Below are 17,937 nucleotides of genomic sequence, written 5' to 3'. Positions count from 1 at the left end.
TTGCGATCAGACAATGTGGAGCAAGCATTCAGCCATTCTCAGACTCCGATGCCGCTCATTTAGCGTCCAGTGAGCCAATGTATTTGCCGGACAGACACCGTTGGACACACCTCGGTGCTCAACCAACAACGCAAAATACCCTTGCCAGCTGGTCCTGGCGGTGTCACGGAAGGTCTGTTCCGAAATCCCTGTCTATGTGGGCTTGAAGCCGCGCGAGGCAGCCCATGGTGTGGCAGCACACGACCTGCACGAGCTGGGCGTGAAGGGAAACTCAGTCTATTGCATATTGGAGTCTGCGGGAGATCTACGGAGTAAGTGGAGGCATTATGCACCGTCAAAACGCTTTACGGGGTAGACTTTAGGACACAACCTGTAAGGCCATTTCCAAGTCCGTTGGTCGGATCTATCAGTATACAACACGAGGTGTGGTATGCCCCGGCTACATCCGCCCAGACCTCAAGGCCGGCAATAGAGCACGGATCATGCCTTGCCTCATCACCAGCGTTGGTGCAGGATAACGGCTCACCAAGCCGTACCTATCATGGGGTAAGTTACTCCGGCATCTCTCGGTGAAAGCCATTGGTGGTTTCTCTTTTGCAACTTCTAGTTATGGAAAGGAACTATTTCCATCGGTTAGTTCGGCAAATAGCTGGCCCCCTTGGGCGTGGACAGAGGGGTGTGCATCTTCGCTCACGAAAATGTACAGTACCGGCTTCCCCGCAAAGCATCCTTGCTTTGCATGAGATTGGGCACATGAGAAGGTTGCTGAGTCTCCTGTCATCGTATATGTTGGGTGCTAGCCCAGACATGGGTAACCGGTGGGCACGGGGGGTGGCATATTCACGGTGCCTTATGAAAGCCCAGAGGAGAGGGGCTGGGGTAGTTGCCCAATGACCATCGAATCTCTTCCAAGCCTGGGTCCGGGCAGCACATCAATGGGGTGGGAGTAACCAACGCTTCGCGAAGCCCTGCACCATGAACGCGAACCATGTCGCGATCCAGTCTGTTTCTATCTTCCAAGAGTGGCATGGCCTACAAGTTAATGCCGTATATATGCGAGACTCCTCTGTTCGTGGGCCTAACAACGTGCTGCTCAGCATGTTATAACTCAATTTTCAACCAGCCAGGGTTTACACTGCGGCCATGCGAAGTGAGGCACAATCCGGCTGTTGTGCAATCATGCTCTCAAAGTTATGTCTCGCCGGTCGACACGCCATACCCCGGTGAATTGCTGCACACACCATTCGCCATTCGAATGTTGTTAGGCGAAGGTGCTTTTACGTCACTAAAACACCGCTGTTGCATACAAGCATGCGAGCCAACGCGCATGGGCGCAGTGTGCACGAGGGCCGTTGAAGCTCCATTCCATTGCCTCCATGTCGTTTGTCCATCAGTTCCAGTCGATTGACTTCAATGTTGCTCCATGGAGGTGAGGGGGATCCCAACATGAAGCTAGTACTGCGGGTTGTCGAACCCTGTGCTATGCGGACCTTGCCGCCGCATAAGAGGCCGGACCTCCTCTGGTTGCGGCGGAGCTGAGAATCACTGCAGCAAGCTGAGCCCAAAGATTTACATGACTATCTGGCATTTCGCCACTTGGCCTGCATCTGCGGGCCACGCCGAATCTACGATCAAAGCGTCGACCGAACGACCTAAACACGGGAAGCCAAGTTTCCAAGCTTGCCAAGGTAGCATCCGAAAGCACAGGCAATTGATCTTATCGAAACCCCGGGCATGAGTACCGGAGCTAGAGTAGCGTCGCTGCAGGGGTTGACGTCAGTGTGCGCCATTCAGCTGGAAGCGCACCTGCCCAGCTCATCCTTGACTTATTGATGCTCCTGCAATTAATAGCATGAGACACATGTAACGCCAGAAACCTGGAAGAGCCACGGAAAAAGACGATGCCGGGACCTCGCTTTGTTTACGGTACCAGCGAACGGTCGCTGGTGTTGCAGGTACTCGGACATGAGAGACTCCAAGTCATGACTCGGGATGCCTACTTGAGAACTACAGGCGGTCTTTGTTGTCTGCCGATAGCGGACCGGGCATCGTACTTTGGTCCAGTGTCTGCGCTTCCCGATTGCCATCCCGCGACCCGGCGCCAGAGTTCGGTAGCGGGTGGAGCTCCACGGCCCCGGACTACCCCGACCGTTTCTTCCATGGCGCCGGAGGAGAATTTCCTATTTCGGCACAACGCTGTGGAACCCCCTGTTCTGGGAGCGCCGCCGTGGCCCCGGTTTGATTGTGGGCTTTTCCAGGATCCGCTTGCAAGTTGATCTGGCGGCAAGGCAGCCTGGTCGGGCAGGCAGGCATGCAGGTTGATGGCGATGCGCATCTGACGGGACAGTACCCACGGACGGGGTACCTGAGGAGATGGGAGGATCTGGGAGGAGAACGAGGTACACAGTTTGCCACACAGGCCCTCGAGGCCCGAAAGTCTGCAGCCATGCCTCGGTCTTAGCGGCAGGACAGCGTCTTGTTTTGGGACGCACGACCTTGTGAAAAGTGGTGCTGATCAACAGTGCACGCGGCCGAGCGGCCGCTGGATTCAGCTGTGGATAGTCATGACTGTATAAGACATCCAGCGAGCAGAAAATCCATTCTGCCTGTTGGTTGATGCTCGCCTCTGTCACCCTCGCCGTCTTCTTGTACGAGTACATCGCGACCCTTTCGAGCTCATCACAACGCCAAACCGTCAAATCAGTCTCAGCTCAAGAGTCAACATGAAGTACACTGCCGTCCTCAGCCTGGCCCTGGCCACTCTCGCCGCCGCCCAGAGCCGCAGCGACCTGCCCAGCTGCGCTCTGCCCTGCCTCGACGATGCCGTCAAGGAGAGCTCGAGCTGCAAGACGGACGACTTTGCTTGCATCTGCAAGAACTTCGACAAGATTCAGGGTGCTGCCACCGGCTGCATCCTGAAGGACTGTGGCCAGGACGTCGCCCTAAGTACGTCGCTTCCTCCCTGCTGTGATCTAGTTATCCTGTACTGACCAGAATGCGCAGACAAGGTGCTCCCCGCTACCCAGGAGCTCTGCAAGAAGGCCCTTGCTGGCGGCAGCGGTTCGTCCGCCGGCTCGTCCGCCGCCCAGACGGACGCGCCCGCGACGTCTGAGGAGTCCAGCAACACGGTTGCGCCGACTGCCACCGTCGCGCCTACAACCAGCGCTGCGCAGCCCACGGAGCCTCCGTCCACCACCACTGCAGCGAACCCTCCCTCGGTCACCGCCGGCGCGGCTGCCGTTGGCCCTGCCATGGGCCTCGCCGTCCTGGCCCTCGGTGTCTTTGCTCTGTAAATTCCTTGACCGGGGATTCATCTCAGCGCCCAAGGGCGTTGCTAGTGGATACGCCTTCAATTGGAGCTCCAGTGGTGCGCCCTGGCACCGCTTCTGAAGGCATTGGCGCGATAAACTAGACAGCTGCTTGAGTGTGCAACGGCAGCAGGTCGCTATAGACCTTGGGGATACAGGATTCTTTGGACAGGAGTGGCGAGCCTTTGACAGGCGCGGCAAGTTTTTTTTACGGCAAAATGCCGCAGATGCGATTCTGCAGGCCGCTATTGCCGGCCACTGTAAATATCTTTTTCTTCTTCTAAACCTGTTTCCTCAAAACTAGAACGTAAGCGCCGGTAAAAACATCGATTCAATCGGTAGTTGAAGATCGCAATTTCCCAAAGTCTTGTTTGCTGTTGGATGCGCCGTCGACGAGACTTGGAGAACAAGACTCGACGCTACTGCGACTTACCCACATCTTTTACTTGGAGACGGCACCACCATGACCGCGGGTCACAAACAGCGGGAGGACAAACTCCCCAAACCCTTTCCCCAGCTTCCCCGGATGCCCAGGAAACACGGGTGCCCGTACGAGGCTGCGTCATCATCCGCCCATCTCCCCTCATCCTGCTCCGGTCAGCTCGGGTCACCGTCTCCACCCCCGGATTCGACAAGACCTGGGATCCTTTGCCCAACGTACGGAATCACATGCTGGCCCGAGGAGTGTTCCACAGGTTGTTCCCGGGGACGCGGTGTGGTTGACGCGGGCCTGGTGGGTAGCGGACGTCGTCCCCGAAGCGGGCTGCAAGCCAGCCACACGGTCGACTCGTCGACGTCGAACCCCCCATTCCCGCGCACCAGAGCTGACGGCGCAGAAGTGGTGGAACCCCTGCAATCTTGACCCTGGTCCCAGGTGCCGATCTGGCGGGGCCTTGCGCTGTGTTGACAGGTTTGTCCCACTCACACTCTCTGGCTTCCGCCGTGGGATTGAACCAAAGACCGAGCCGGCAGCCTATGGCACCTTGTTTTGGGGTACCGCAGAGCCTCGTCGTCGGATCCATCTCTGTGAACGCCGCTTACTTTGCAGTGGAAAGCCCATCACTAGTGCCCAGCTGGAAGTTGGTTCTTGCGCGGTAAATTCCATGCCTTGCTGTTTTGGTTGTACGCAAGGCGCGCTGACGCAACCCGAACGTGGGGTGCGAGCATGTGAAAGCTGGGCAGCGGCATCATCGTGATCTCCCCCGGCGCCCATGGGCAGCCCATGCTCATCCGGCTGTTTCAGTCCCCTGTAGCTTCACAGGGCTTCTTGAGGTGGTTCATTGTGCAATTCAACATCTTCTTCATGTGTGGTATACCTCGTGATGAACACGTCTATGCGTAGTACCGCGGCCGTAAGAGACACAGAGGTCTAGAATTCCCAACCCAAGCAAGATAACGCCCCGAAAATGTTCCATACCATGATCCAACGCCAAACCACATTGTGATGCACCGTCCGAGCAAATGGTCGACCTTCCTAGAGTGCCTGCTCTGGCTGCTTCGGTTCCTCCACTTGCTCATGTTGCCCGTGATTGTCTGATTGACCGGGTTGTTCCATCGGTTTCTGCTCTCCGCCTTGCTCGGGGGCCTTTTTTTCCTCCAGCTTGTCCGACTGTTGCTCCGGCTTCTGCTCTGGCTTCTGCTCTGGCTTCTGTTCCGGCTTCTGTTCCGGCTTCTGTTCCGGCTTCTGTTCCGGCTTCTGTTCCGGCTTCTGTTCCGGCTTCTGCTCCGGTACTGGCTCCAGCTTCTGTTCCAGCGGCTGCTCGGGCTGTTTCGGTAGTTGTGGCAGAGACTCTGGCAGCTTCAGTGGTTGTTCTAGCGGCTGCTGCTGCGGCGGAGCAGGCGGAGGCGGCGGTGGTTGCAACAAGAGCAGCCTCTCCCTGATCTTGTCCTTCTTGCCCTGCTCCGAGAGCTTCTCGAAGTCGGCCACATCCTTATCCCATTGCCTGACGCAGTCGGCGTTCCAATTGCATTCTTCAACCTGGCCAAAGGCAGGGTGGCTGTATCGCCGGTGTCGACTCGGCCAGTTGGATGCGTGATAGTGGTGTTTGACGAGGGCATTTCGAGATCCATGATTGCCTGAGTCTGAATGGCCTGATCCGGCGCAGAAGGCCTCCACTGTTAGGACGAGAACGCGACCGACGACCTTGGATTCCGTCATGCTGTGAAAGTCGTCCCATGTGACCTTGCGCTCTGGCGAGTTGTTGTTCATTTCCGCCATGACGGCCTTGGTGAACGCGGAGGGACCGGTGCCTGTAAGAACTTGGTCAAATGTGAGCTCGACCTTGTTGATTGGAACGCGCTGTTCCTTCGCGACGCCGTTCAGCCAGGCCATGATGTTCTCAATGAGTCGCATCATGACTGGATGCTGGGGGCGCGAAATAATAGTCCATTGGCAGAAGGATTCGGATTTCTGGCCTAGGATAGGGTGATCGCGGAATTGGGGCTCGTCCACCTCGACTCCGACGACGAGGTCGTACTCTAGTTCGTTATGTCGCTCAGGGAAGAAGCGGTGGAACGGCTTGAGCGCCTCGACGTCGATGTCGGTATAAACGCCACCTTCGGCGTATAGGATCATGTATCGCAGAAGGTCGGCCTTTATAATCGGAAGATTGATGCTATGATAAAAGTCGACAATGTCCGGGCGATTGAAGCCGTTTGGTCCATAATGCTCGTTGATGTAGGTCATTTCACTCGCATCTGTAATGACCTCGTATCTCATGTGCGGGTTCTTTTCCAACCAAGTTGTCGCCCTCACAGTCTCCTTGATCCCGAAGAGGAGCGGGTCAATCTTCCAGGTCTGCCATATCTTTTGCGGGAACGAGCTTCCCAGAAGACCCGACGTAGGAGGCAGAGGCGGAGGCGGAGACGCAGGAGGAGGAGCTGTCTCCTGCCGCTGCAGCACAGCGACTGGGCTCGGGACCAATGCGAGAAAGTCGAGATTGAGGAGAATGAGAAGGGTGAGGGCGCAGCCGACATAGAGCGGCAGCACCCTCTTGACGCGTCGTGGGAGCGCCAGGTCGCCGACTTTTGAGGAGAACCTGTCGCCGAGCTTGGTAAACGTTTTTGCTCTCAAGGTCGGCGTCAGCGGCGGCGTATCCATCATGGACCAGAAATAAAGCTGCTGTGCCGCGGGCTTTAATTGACTTTTGCGCAATTGATGCCAACCGGGAGGATAAAATCCACTGGGGGGAAGGAATCCTGGTCTTGCGTTTTGGGTCGCTTCACGATGCGCATGTGAAGGAGACTGGCGTTTGTCGCGCACCGACCAGACCGGGGCTTACAGCAGAATGTTTACACGGGAGAGCTGCGAACCAGCGCAAAGATATGCAGGACGGGATCGTTGGAGGCTCCAGTCACTTCCAGGTTTGGCAGCAGGGGCAGGCAGATCCGGTCTCCAAGCGACAGCCACCCACCGGCCCTGCAATCATACGCCGCCAGCAGTAGCACCAGCAAGCAGCAGCAGCAGTCAGACGTCGACAAAGATCCTGGGTCCTCCCCTCCTCCGCCTTGGAGCCGCCGCCCCAGTGCTGCACGCACGCGATCACGATATGGGGCCAGCCCGCGCTGGGTACTGCCGAGGCTTGGGCAAGGGGAGGAGAGGGTTGGGTGTTGTCACTTGCGTGTGGCCCTGACTCCAGTTCCTTCGCACTAACCCGTACGAGCGGCTAAGGACCGAAGCCCCCCTCTCCAAGACAGGCCCCCGTGGCGTCAAGCGTCAAGGGTCCGTGAAGTCCAAGCACATGGCAGCCACCTGGCGGGAGGACGGACGCGTGACAACTGACTCGAGGGGCGGAAAATCTGTCTGTCGATGCGGCGTCGGCAGCGGGCGGGCGAACCGAGCGCTCGGGAGCCGTGATGGCTGCCCAAACCCTTTGCATTTTGCATCTCGTCGGCGTCTTTCCGGCGGGGATGTCACCACGGACGCACCGTCTGCGAGCCATTTGCCTTTGGCCCGCAGGCAATTGAGTCGGAGAGGAGGGGTGGTGGGTTGTGGCTCTCCACTTCCATGCAATGCCCATCCTTCTCTCCCCATGCCCTGCCATTTGATGGAACAGCGAGCATGCAGCGTCGGCTGGGAGGGCAAGGGGGGTCCCGCGTCAGAGGCAGACACACTCTGCCCATTACCATCCAACGCCCGGTGCCGGACACAGGGAATCCCACACTCGCTCGGACAGCTTCTCGATTCGGTCCCCAATGCCGGCTCATGTGCGTTGCACTGCCGATCTTCCGGCAACCTCACATCCGCGGTGGCTTGCGCTAAGACTCCCCCAGCCCAGGGCAACTGAACTGTGAACGTTCGACCGCACGAGCACTTCGACGGGACCCGCTGGCCCTTGAAAGCCACCTCCACATGTGAAAGACAAACTGCAACCCAAATTGATGATGAGTACTGTGCAATGGCGGCTTGGCCATACGGTACATGCCGTAGGCGCGCACCGGGCGCAGCAGTCCATGTCGCCGGCAGCTGAAATGAGGACCGTCCAGTGTCCACATACACGCATCATCATCACAAAACCTCCCATGGCGCCAGCCAACTGCCGCGCAGCAGGAGTTGCATCTTTTTTAACCCTTTCTCCGTCGTGAGCCGTGAACTCGTCCTCCGGCATCATGGACGACACCATCCGCCAAGAGGCCAAGACCGCCTTTGATCCGGTCGAACTGGACCAGGAGCTCGGGCAGCCCTGGAGACCGGCCGGCACGAGCCGACCCCAGAACCGCATGATCCGCCTCGCCAAGTCGTGGGTTTGGCCGCCGGCGCGGCGGAGAGCCACCTCTGTCCGCCCGACCGCGTACCTGGACGGCCTGCGAGGGTTCGCCGCCCTCATCGTCTACTTCCATCACCACGAACTATGGGTTCACGAGAGGCTCAAGCAAAACGCCATTTTCGAGAACGCATGGGGATACGAAGGCAATTACTACCTCGCGTCCTTTCCGGGCATTCGAATCTTCTTTACCGGGGGCCACTATGCGGTGTCGACATTCTTCGTGCTGTCGGGCTACGTTCTGTCCATCAAGCCGTTGCAGTTGATCGACGCCGACGATATGGTCGCGCTGGGGGACCACCTCGCCTCTGCCTTCTTCCGACGCTGGCTGCGGCTATTCCTGCCGCTCATGATAGTCATGTTTCTATACGCAACATCCTGGCACATTTTCGGGCCCCCGACCGACGGCGCCACCCCGCAAGGCAGCTGGCGATCGGAGATGTGGACACTATATGCCGAGTTCAAGAATTTCAGCTTCTTATACCGGGATGGCGGCATCCCCTGGCTCTCCTACAGCATGCACCTCTGGTCCATTCCGGTTGAGATGAAGGGTTCCATGGTCATATACGCCTCCGCGCTGGCCTTTTCGCGCAGCACGGTGACTGCGCGTCTCTGGTGTCAGCTTGCGCTAATTGGGTACTTCCTGTACATCACGGACGGATGGTACTGCGCCATGTTTGTGGCGGGAATGCTGCTTGGCGACCTGGATCGCCTTGCCAAATCGGACCGGCTGCCTCGGCTTTTATCCCAGCTTCGGCCCTTCAAAACCTTCATCTTCTATCACCTCTTCGCCGTCAGCCTATATCTCGGCGGCATCCCGTGCGAGAACCGCGAGGTCGAGCAGCTCGCCCGCAACCGCGGCTGGTACTATCTCTCGTACCTCAAACCGCAGGCGGTCTTTGACTACAAGTGGTTCTACCTCTTTTGGGCGGCCATCTTCCTCGTGTCATCCGTGGCACACATCAGATGGCTGAAGCGCTTCTTCGAGACGCGCTTCTGCCAATACCTCGGCCGGGTTTCCTATGCACTCTACTTGGTCCACGGCCCAGTGCTGTGGACCGTTGGAGACAGGCTCTATCAGTCAATCGGCCTGACCGCACAAGATCAGGACTCCGCTCTGCCCTGGGCAAAGAAGATGGCGCTTCCGCGAGCGGGCCCCCTTGGGCTCGAAGCGTCGCTGCTTATGGCGCAGATCCTGTTGCTCCCAGTGACGATGTGCCTAGCGGACCTTGGCACCAGGGCGTTTGACACGCCGAGCGTGCAATTTGCGCAGTGGCTTTACCGGAGGACGCTGCCGAATGAGCGCGAAAAGAGGAGCAAGGCGTGATTGCGCTTCAGTGCTTTTACTTTGCCTTTGCGTGCTGGCATCCAGGGGCGTCTTGTTGTGATTGAGGTGTCATGGCAAGTTGTGTAGAAAACCTTGTACCTAGACTTGACAAGTGCCACGAAGCGATTGTTACAACATCCTACACTTAGGTATACATGCAATGAACATATGGGATATTGAACAACCAATTTCACTGCCGCAGGCCCAGATGGGCTATCGCATCCGGCGGGCGGTGGTCGGCGCAAGCGTGACACCAAAGGCCCCATCCAGGATTGCAAGGCGATTCCCCATACAGTGCAAATCTTATTAACCCTGCGCCTCGCCTGACTCTTGCATCGCTTCATGGTTTACTGCAGGCCACCCAGGCGCCAGGTCGTCTCGATCGTGGTGTCGAATGGGCCAGGTGCGCCAACAACTTGAAGGACTCGTACACCCACGCGAGGCGGCGGCAGCCACTTTCGCTGTCCAAACCGCCCTCTACGGACTCTCCGCATGGGGATTATCTTTGACGGTGGTCGGCCCGCTGCCACAATATTCGACACGTGCTCTCGGGCCGCGATAGTGCCACGGCCTCACATATGTCAACCAGCGCCGCCCATTCGTCAAGGTCACAGGACCAAGAGTTCGCGTCAATTGCTTCATCTATTTAGATAGCGCTTATTGGCTACACTTGTTCGCCGGAATGCGACCGCAACTTCTCGTTCGGGACCAAGGTCGCGGCTTGGTCAAGAACCAGGGTAAAGCCCTGGATGGTGACAGTACCTGCAGCGGAGATGGTGTTGGCAGTCGTCTTAGTACACTACTATAGTAGTGATACCTAGTAGCTCTTGCAGACATTCGAGCACATGGCCATATAAGACAAGATGGGGTAAGGGCGCGCGTTGCTGTAAAACAAGTTGATGTTGGATACATGGCCACTCAGGGGTCAATGCTCTCGCCCCTGCAACGTCTGGAAGCCTACGTAGGGATGCTCAGGCCGGGCCACTAGTCCCGACTATACGCCCGATTAATACTACGAAAAGCATCTGTTTCGGTGTAATGCTACGTGCGCTGCAAATATGCTCCTGGTCCTTTTCGCGTCCCCTTGAAACGACGAATTGAAGGCAGTCGGCAGGCAGGCGTCTATAAATTCGGGTGGCCGACAAACTCAATCCAAGTTCTGGTCGTAGACGAATCTCATCGCTCCTCGTATCAAACAGTGTGGCTATACACTGCAGACTATCAGCAAGGTATTTTTGTTGAATAAATCGCTCACGGTGTAAACGCTTTGGCTAATCCGTTTTCCATCAGATGCGGCCTATCTACGGTATTGTCGCTGCAATCCTGCCACTTGCCGTGTTAGCCCAGTCCAATCGTACATATTCTCTCGAGAAATTTGAGTTTGAGGGTGGCCCCGAAGCTTGGGGCAACGATTGCGAGAGCCTCAGCATGAACTGCGGAACAGCCGTTATCGAAGAGGATAACGATTACCACAAAGAAGGCAAATTGATGAGGTATTTGAAGGAGAAGCTCTATTCGCTTCCCCCTGACAGGGTCTACCCAAGTGGAAAACACATAGCCTGCTACCTGTATTCGCACGGGCCTCACGGATTTTGCCTCTTCTTCGAAAACCTGCCTCGCGGCACAAACCATACCGTCGGCGAAGCCTTCAACGCGCTTATGGCGCTCGAAAGGGCAGGAAAAAATGGCCACTGTAGTCATAGGTGCGGGAGAGGCTGGAATACCAAATGGGAGCACGGATATCTCAAGCTTGACTACGTCAGGAAGTCTTGCAAGGGCGTCTGCAAGTATTGAAGCGCACATGCGTAGATTTTGTCAATGTATAGATCTAGGAAAGAGCTTCTATGTTTTTTCTGCAACTGCTTTCGATACTGCGATCGCGCTCTGCTCATTTTCTATACTTGCTGAAAAACTCCCTGATGTTCAGGGGAGTGATTTCGGGAAACCTGCGGTTGAGAGATTTGTCGTCCAGGGCCAAGTCCACCAAGCCTTGAGCCATACCAAGGCCTGCACCTTTCCTGATCGTGTCCACTGCCTCCTTGGGCATGAAATTGTACGCTGCTTTGTTTCCGGGAAGCTCATCAATCTGTTCCCCAGCCTGGAGACGCTCGACGGATTGGTACACGACCTCAAATTTCTCTGTTTATTTGCTGTCAGCCAAGTTTAATTCGCTGTGGAGCGATATGCTTGCCTCCAGCAACGTCCTCTGCATGCTTGGTGAGCTCGTTCAGGGTCAGCCTATCGCCGACAATGACGCTTGCGTCATCCCATTCGGCAAGATCCAGAGACGCCGCCACAAATCTTCCCACGTCCGTGCTGTGGGTCAATACGACAGGCGTGTTTCCATCGCCAGGTATCACAGCTTTCTTGTTCGCATGATCAACAACAAGATATATCATCTGGAGCGTCGTCGGCGCCCCTTGGGGTCCAAAGTAGTCCATGAACGCGCCGGTGAGGAAGCGGGTGTAAGCCAGGCGGGATTTTCGGAGCCGCTCCACGGCAGAAACTTTAAATTCAGCAGCAGGGAATCTTAATGAAGGCCGTCAATAAGTATATCGGACTCCCCAGGCACACTTCTGTAGATACTCACTGAGGAGGAGCCTTGAGGTAGTCGATGCCGTACTCGCTGGGAGCAAATCGCCGGACCGTGGAAGACTTCTCAGCAGCGACAATGAGATTCACCTGCGCGGCGTTTCCTTCCTCACTGTTGAGGTTGAGACAGCTTATGATGGTGTCCACGTTGTTTGTGCTGAGAATGTCCGCTGTCGCGTCCGTTGACTCATAGTCGACCACCAAGACTGACACGCCTTCGGCTTCAGCGAACTTTCCAGTTTCCTGGATACTCTGTGAGCGTCACATTGCTTCAAAAATTTCTGGCCGCACTCACCTTCCTGGAGAGGACAAAGACCGTGTGCTTTTTTGTGGCGGCTATGGCCGCGACAACGGCGGAGCCAATGCTCCCACTGCCACCTGCGACTGCGACGGTAACCATGATTGTTGCGTTTTGTAACTGACTTTGCTGAAGGCTTGCTATATGATGCGTGCGATGATGGGTTGATGAGAAGCTCCATCAGTTCGGGGACTTGTGCCGCTTCTTATACTTCCCACGGAGCCTCCAGCTCACATTCACTAGAGCCATCTACGGGACATTCTGGACATGTAGTTCTCCTAGGCTAACAATGATGTCGGCGGTTGCAGTCGCCGACCTCCGATTTCCCGATGGCTTCGATTTACACGGAGTTTGCGACCGCTCTGTCCGGCGAACTCGATCTTTGTCATTCTAGTGTGCGTGGTCAAACAACCCCTGCGGGGTTGGGATCTCGGACGGACACGATGTGCGAGTGCCGAGCTAGCTTATCAGCCACACACCGGGCTGAATAATTGTCGCCAACGAAATCCTGCACCTTGGTCAATTACCCTTGCTCGTTTACAAATGCAAAATTGGGGCGACTTGAGCCGATGACCGTTTCCTTGTTCTACAGTAAAGGGGCGCGGGGCGCCGATAATAGGCGGGACATGTCAGTGAAAATGACCGCAGTATAAACATAAGCTATGCTGCCTGCTGTCGCGATAATGGTGCTAGGGGTACTTGGGCAACGCGGAATAATGCGCCGCCCGCGCAAGACTGCATGTCTCTGGGCGTATCCCGCGGAGTCACTGCGGAACAATCGCGGACAAGCGCAAGAGAAGAAGCGTTGAAACCTTGGCTTCTGCGCACGACATGGTCCGCGCGCTTGTGTCTGTAATCAGTCTACGCGTGATACCTGCATCGCAATTTTCTCTGCCCCAGTGAGGTAGTTACGAAGAGCATGCTGCTCGCCCGATGCGGCAGTGCGCGAGATCAAGCGGCAATCTTGGGCCGAGCCCACGGCAAACATCGTTACAGCTATCGACGCCAGAAACACCAACCGTCATTCTGCCAGACTCAGCATTGAGCTTCCCAGTTGAAGCTGCACTCACTCAATGGAGCCGCTGCGTCCAGAGTGTCGAAGTAATTTGCCTTGCCTGTCGGGAGTACTCAGCCAAAATTGCCTCGCCAATGTATGGAGGAGCAGATCTGACATCTCCCCTGTGCCACGCAGCAGCTATGGTTCTCTGGCCGTCCTGCGTCCAAGAGGCCTGACTTGCGCCCGAACCAAGATTCTTGATCGACTTGCGTCGCCCGAGCACCTCATACATGTAACTATCCAGCGCTCCGTATTGACAAGCGGTCATAGGTCATAACGTGTAAACCAATTTTGCCAAATAATCATTACATGTATATGACATGAGTCCCCCTGCGGCATTTAATGCTCAAGAGCAGCGATCTTGGCAATACAAGATGATGGCATGTTCTCACCAATACATAAAGTGTGCATGTTCGCTCTAGTATTGCACTCACTTATTCGCTCTTTCCCAATCAGCCTCACTCGTTCCTACAATCATGCTGTTCCAACGACTCATCGTCTACTCAATCGTCTCGTGGTATACGAACGTAGGAAGTATGGCGATGGACTGCGCGGAGGGTACAAAGCTGAAAGGCGTGAGTCCCGCCGAATTGCAGATCAAAGGAATGATACGGCGATTAACATTCTATTTGTTTGCAGGTATGCCAGCCTCCTGACATTTTACATGGAAGCGGGACCTGCAAGATCTACGGGCCGTGGCCTAATGGAGAGTATATTTCTTTGCCTTGTGATCTATATAAACCGGTAAGTGACCAAGTTGGAGTGTCTCCGTGTTTGGAGGAATACATATGCGGTCACAACGGATTCATGCTCTAATGTTCGCGGCACCTAGTGCACCGAACCGGGCCAAGACTGTTATTGGTATAAGGGTACGGTTGACGTTGACTGCGAGTGAAGGGTTCAGCCTGTAGAAGATGGTGGGGAGCTCATAGTGACGTGCGGAGGGCTTTCACATCTCATAACATGGGATAAGTGAGCGTGTTGGTACAGCCAGACAGGAGATACCGGGCAGTGAGCGAGCTCCTGGATGCGCCAGTTCCGGCCGCCAATAACGAGATGGAAGAAACGATGTTGGACCGGCTGGTGGCAGAGACTTGCGAAGTGTAGAAGGTGAGACAATTGAAGAGGAATCGCGTCGTTCGGGTGATAGCGACTGCCTTTTTGCAGCGACATGACGTGGACCCGCTCGTCGTCTGATGCAAGATCCAAGCTTCGAAGAGAAACTCTCAATTATCTATTGCTCCAACTTCCGGAAGTAGCAGAATCCTCACTCTGCGAAAGGTTCTTTTCCGCTCCCCGGTGTAGTGCAGTGTACTGTCTGGAGATCGCATAATGGCTGGAGCCATTCTGTTGACAGTGTCTCACCCGGCCTTTCGCGTGGCATCAATTGGTGCTGCTCGACAAAGGGCGGGCGAGACATCCCAGCCATGCAATGTTCCCCGTGCTCTGTTGCTACGTACTCAGTCGCGTTTCACCATTGAATGGATAAGCGCGTAAGTCATGATCCCGCCACACACCATGGCTGTCGAGCTTCCATGTCAAGCAGACCAGTGAACGGACACTCGAACATGTGACAGCCTGCGTCGCGGCCACCATACAAGCCTCTTTCGGTCAGAAGCCACTGCTGACACTCTCTGGAGAAGCAATGATGAACGCAATCGCTTCGTTCATCTGCCTAGTCGCGACAGCCGCGGCGACGTTAGACGGCGCGCCGGTCGCACACGTCTCTGCAGGGTCCGTCCACGGCTCGCGCTGCAGCAACCAGGCGCAGCTCTTCCAAGGAATCCCTTTTGCGCAGCCACCTGTCCATGAGCTTCGTTTCATGCCACCGAGGCCCGTCAGGGAACGGTATCACAATGGACGCTGGGACGCGACACGGACACCGCATCCGTGCATTCAGCTTCACTCGGCATTTGAGGTTGATGATCCAGAGCCGTCGGAAGATTGGTAGGACATCAAATATTACGTTTTGTCTCGAGTAGAGTCGTTTACTGAGTCATGGAAGCTTGTACCTCAATGTGGTTGCGCCACCAGATGCGACCGCCCGTTCTGCTCTCCCTGTCAAGATCTTTGCTTACGGTGGGGGAAATCATGCCGGTGCCATCAACTATCCCCTGTTCGACAGCTGCAACCTTGCACATGACGATGCAGTGGTCGTCTCGTTCAACTATCGAGTCGGCATGCTGGGGTTTCTGACACTCGCATCGGCCGGAATCGGTGGGAACATGGCCATCCAGGACTACCTCGCGGCGTTGCGCTGGACCAAGGACAACATTGGCGCGTTTGGCGGCGACCCCAAGAAGACCATGTTATTTGGACAGAGCGCAGGCGCTGTCAATGCCTTTGCCGTGGCGTCACTCCCAGAAGTGAAGGATTTGGTCGCGGCCGTGGTGTTGCAGTCCGGCAGTGGCATTGACTTGACGCCAAACGAGACGGCTCAGTATACAGGAAAGAGTTACGCTGCTGCACTCGGATGCGCGGACCACGATGTAAGTGACCAAAGCAAACAGGTATACAACCGTAGTGGGTGGCACGGTGTCGCTGACTTGTCGCAGCTGAAGTGTCTTCAGTCCAAGCCGGTCAGCAGACTGCGAGCTGCGTACCAAAAGACTGCAGCTCTGAAAGAAAAGGTCATATTCAAGGGGCATAGGTCCCTCGGCGGAACTTTTGGCCTCAACTTCCCTAATCAGACGAATCTTAATGCGGCGGTGCTGGATGGCGTCGTCATCAAGGAAGAGCCCCTCAAAGTCGGCTCCCGAGTGCCAGTCATTGTCGGTTCCAGTACGTTTCGCCTCATTGAACTTGAGTTTAAACACTGCCCCTGCTAATGCGCTGTCAGACGGCCAAGACTCGTCTCTATTCACTCACAAGGCCTACAAAGCCGACAACTCCAGCGCTGAAGACGCCTACGCCAGGTTCCTCGACGCTTGGGGCCGCGTGGGGCCCTCGATCGGGAACAAGTACCCCCTCAGCGCATTCAACAACTCCATCAACGCAATAGTTACGCGCATCAATACTCTTGCTGGTTTCAAGTGCCCAGCATACAAGACTCTGCGTGCCACGTCCGCTGCGGGCGTGCCCGCCTATGCCTACCAGTTCAACCACGTCCCGTCGTGCCCCTGGGTCTGGATCAGGGGCAAGAAGTTCCCGCCGCGGCGCTTTGTCGACGAGTTTGGGGCCACGCACACGGCCGAGCTGCCCTTTGTGTTTGGAAATCTCGACAACATGCCCGTGGGGAACGGGTCGTGTCACTCCACGGCTGCGGAGCGCGACATTAGCCGCGGGCTGGTCGCTGCGTGGACGGCCATGGCGGCGGACGGTGACCCTTCGACACACGGACGCAAGTGGCCGCGGTTCGACGAGTGCGACCCTCACGGGATGCTGGTCCAGGATCAAAGCATGGCCGTAGCAGCATTGGACTACGAAGAATGTGATTTCTGGGATCAAGTGTGGGCGGAGTTGGGAGGGGTCAGTATCTCGGTCCCGTCAAGGGAGAAGTGTAGCTTACTCTTGCACGAAGCACACGTTGCCGAGGGCTCTAAAACTCCCAAAGCAGCCTCAGCAAGTCGGCCTACGGCAGGCGCTTCCGGCTGGCTGATGTTTTGTGTGGGAGTCTCAATTGTGGGCTCTTACCTGCAATAAGTCACACTTTACGGCTTGTGCCATCTGCGCGTGGTGTGTTAGGGTCTTTTTGTCCGAGCTCGTCAAACTCTGCCCTTCACTTAAAGCAGAGTAGTAAATAATTACATGTGCCTAATGCTTTCTTCCACTGCCTCGATCGTGGAGTCGACGTCGGACCAAGCGCGGAAGCCCGTGTCCAGTCGACAACCCGTTGGGCACGAACCAAGCTCGTCTCAATGCCTCTCACCGAAACAAATCACGGACACAATGTACATAATCTTTGAGGCTCTCTCTCTTACAATTAGTGGTATCTTAAAATGGTCGTCCATGTGACTGTATGCGCTGGCATTGTATTACATGTGTTATGTTTCCAGTTCCTTGATGGCCAGCATCATCTGGAGGGGTCACTTGCAAGCGCGGGCCGCGGGCCAGTGGTTCTCGCCTTGGAGGCTCGCTGATCCAAGGGTTCAAGGCCAGCGGGTTCCACCACGATCTCCTGCGGCCCGGCTCGCCCTGTATTCCGACTGCTTTCGTCCCGACAGGCGTGACCTTGGCGGGACCAAAGTGGAAGCCAAAGGGGTAGGATCGGGCCTCCATCGTGTCGCGCACGAGCGGCTCTCCCATGTCGTCTAGCGGCTCTCGCGTTCTCGCTGACCGAGAGGGAATGGGGATATGCAGCTTATCGGCGAGTCGCTGGACGCCTGATGGCCATTCCTTCGTCGGGGCGAAGCTATCGGGCAGGCGGTGTCGTTCTTGGCGTCGCCGACGCCGCCGAAAGAACAGTAGAATGGCCAGAGCAAGGAGACCAACTGTCACTGCCGTCGTCATTAGCTTAACCAGCAAAAATAGAAGATAGGTCAACTTACAAATGGTCCCAAGAGCAATGGCGGCCTTGTGGCCGCCCTTGAGATCCGACCGACCGCCGTCAACGTTTGCAATTGGCGTCGGATACAGAGGTGTCCTCGTAGCTG

At 56.2% G+C, this 17,937-nt stretch overlaps 5 protein-coding genes across 5 annotated transcripts; 3 read left to right on the top strand and 2 right to left on the bottom strand.

The window, feature by feature from the left end:
• Positions 1 to 2,723: 2,723 nt before the first annotated feature.
• Positions 2,724 to 3,293, top strand: PLICBS_008030 (uncharacterized protein; the record flags this gene model as incomplete). Its single annotated transcript, XM_018324492.2, has 2 exons — positions 2,724 to 2,946; positions 3,004 to 3,293. 2 exons carry the CDS (start codon positions 2,724 to 2,726, stop codon positions 3,291 to 3,293), a joined length of 513 nt encoding a protein of 170 aa, XP_018177671.1.
• A 1,489-nt stretch (positions 3,294 to 4,782) lies between these two features.
• On the bottom strand, positions 4,783 to 6,408 carry PLICBS_008029 (uncharacterized protein; the record flags this gene model as incomplete). The annotated part of the gene is made up of 1 exon (XM_018324493.2): positions 4,783 to 6,408. One exon carries the CDS (start codon positions 6,406 to 6,408, stop codon positions 4,783 to 4,785), a length of 1,626 nt encoding a protein of 541 aa, XP_018177672.1.
• Positions 6,409 to 7,916: 1,508 nt separating this feature from the next.
• PLICBS_008028 (uncharacterized protein) lies at positions 7,917 to 9,398 on the top strand (the record flags this gene model as incomplete). The annotated part of the gene is made up of 1 exon (XM_018324494.2): positions 7,917 to 9,398. The coding sequence occupies one exon, from the start codon at positions 7,917 to 7,919 to the stop codon at positions 9,396 to 9,398; it is 1,482 nt and encodes a 493-aa protein (XP_018177673.2).
• Positions 9,399 to 11,286: 1,888 nt separating this feature from the next.
• On the bottom strand, positions 11,287 to 12,390 carry PLICBS_008027 (uncharacterized protein; the record flags this gene model as incomplete). The annotated part of the gene is made up of 4 exons (XM_018324495.2): positions 11,287 to 11,535; positions 11,600 to 11,927; positions 11,989 to 12,233; positions 12,286 to 12,390. The coding sequence occupies 4 exons, from the start codon at positions 12,388 to 12,390 to the stop codon at positions 11,287 to 11,289; spliced, it is 927 nt and encodes a 308-aa protein (XP_018177674.2).
• A 3,135-nt stretch (positions 12,391 to 15,525) lies between these two features.
• On the top strand, positions 15,526 to 16,848 carry PLICBS_008026 (uncharacterized protein; the record flags this gene model as incomplete). Its single annotated transcript, XM_065601302.1, has 3 exons — positions 15,526 to 16,126; positions 16,185 to 16,775; positions 16,844 to 16,848. The coding sequence occupies 3 exons, from the start codon at positions 15,526 to 15,528 to the stop codon at positions 16,846 to 16,848; spliced, it is 1,197 nt and encodes a 398-aa protein (XP_065457374.1).
• Between the last annotated feature and the right edge of the window lie 1,089 nt (positions 16,849 to 17,937).

This window comes from Purpureocillium lilacinum (assembly GCF_023168085.1).
Source record: "Purpureocillium lilacinum CBS 284.36 DNA, scaffold_6, whole genome shotgun sequence".
Classification (NCBI taxonomy): Eukaryota; Fungi; Ascomycota; class Sordariomycetes; order Hypocreales; family Ophiocordycipitaceae; genus Purpureocillium; species Purpureocillium lilacinum.
Note: the sequence above shows the minus strand (reverse complement) of the source record. Positions and strands in the feature narration are given on the sequence as shown.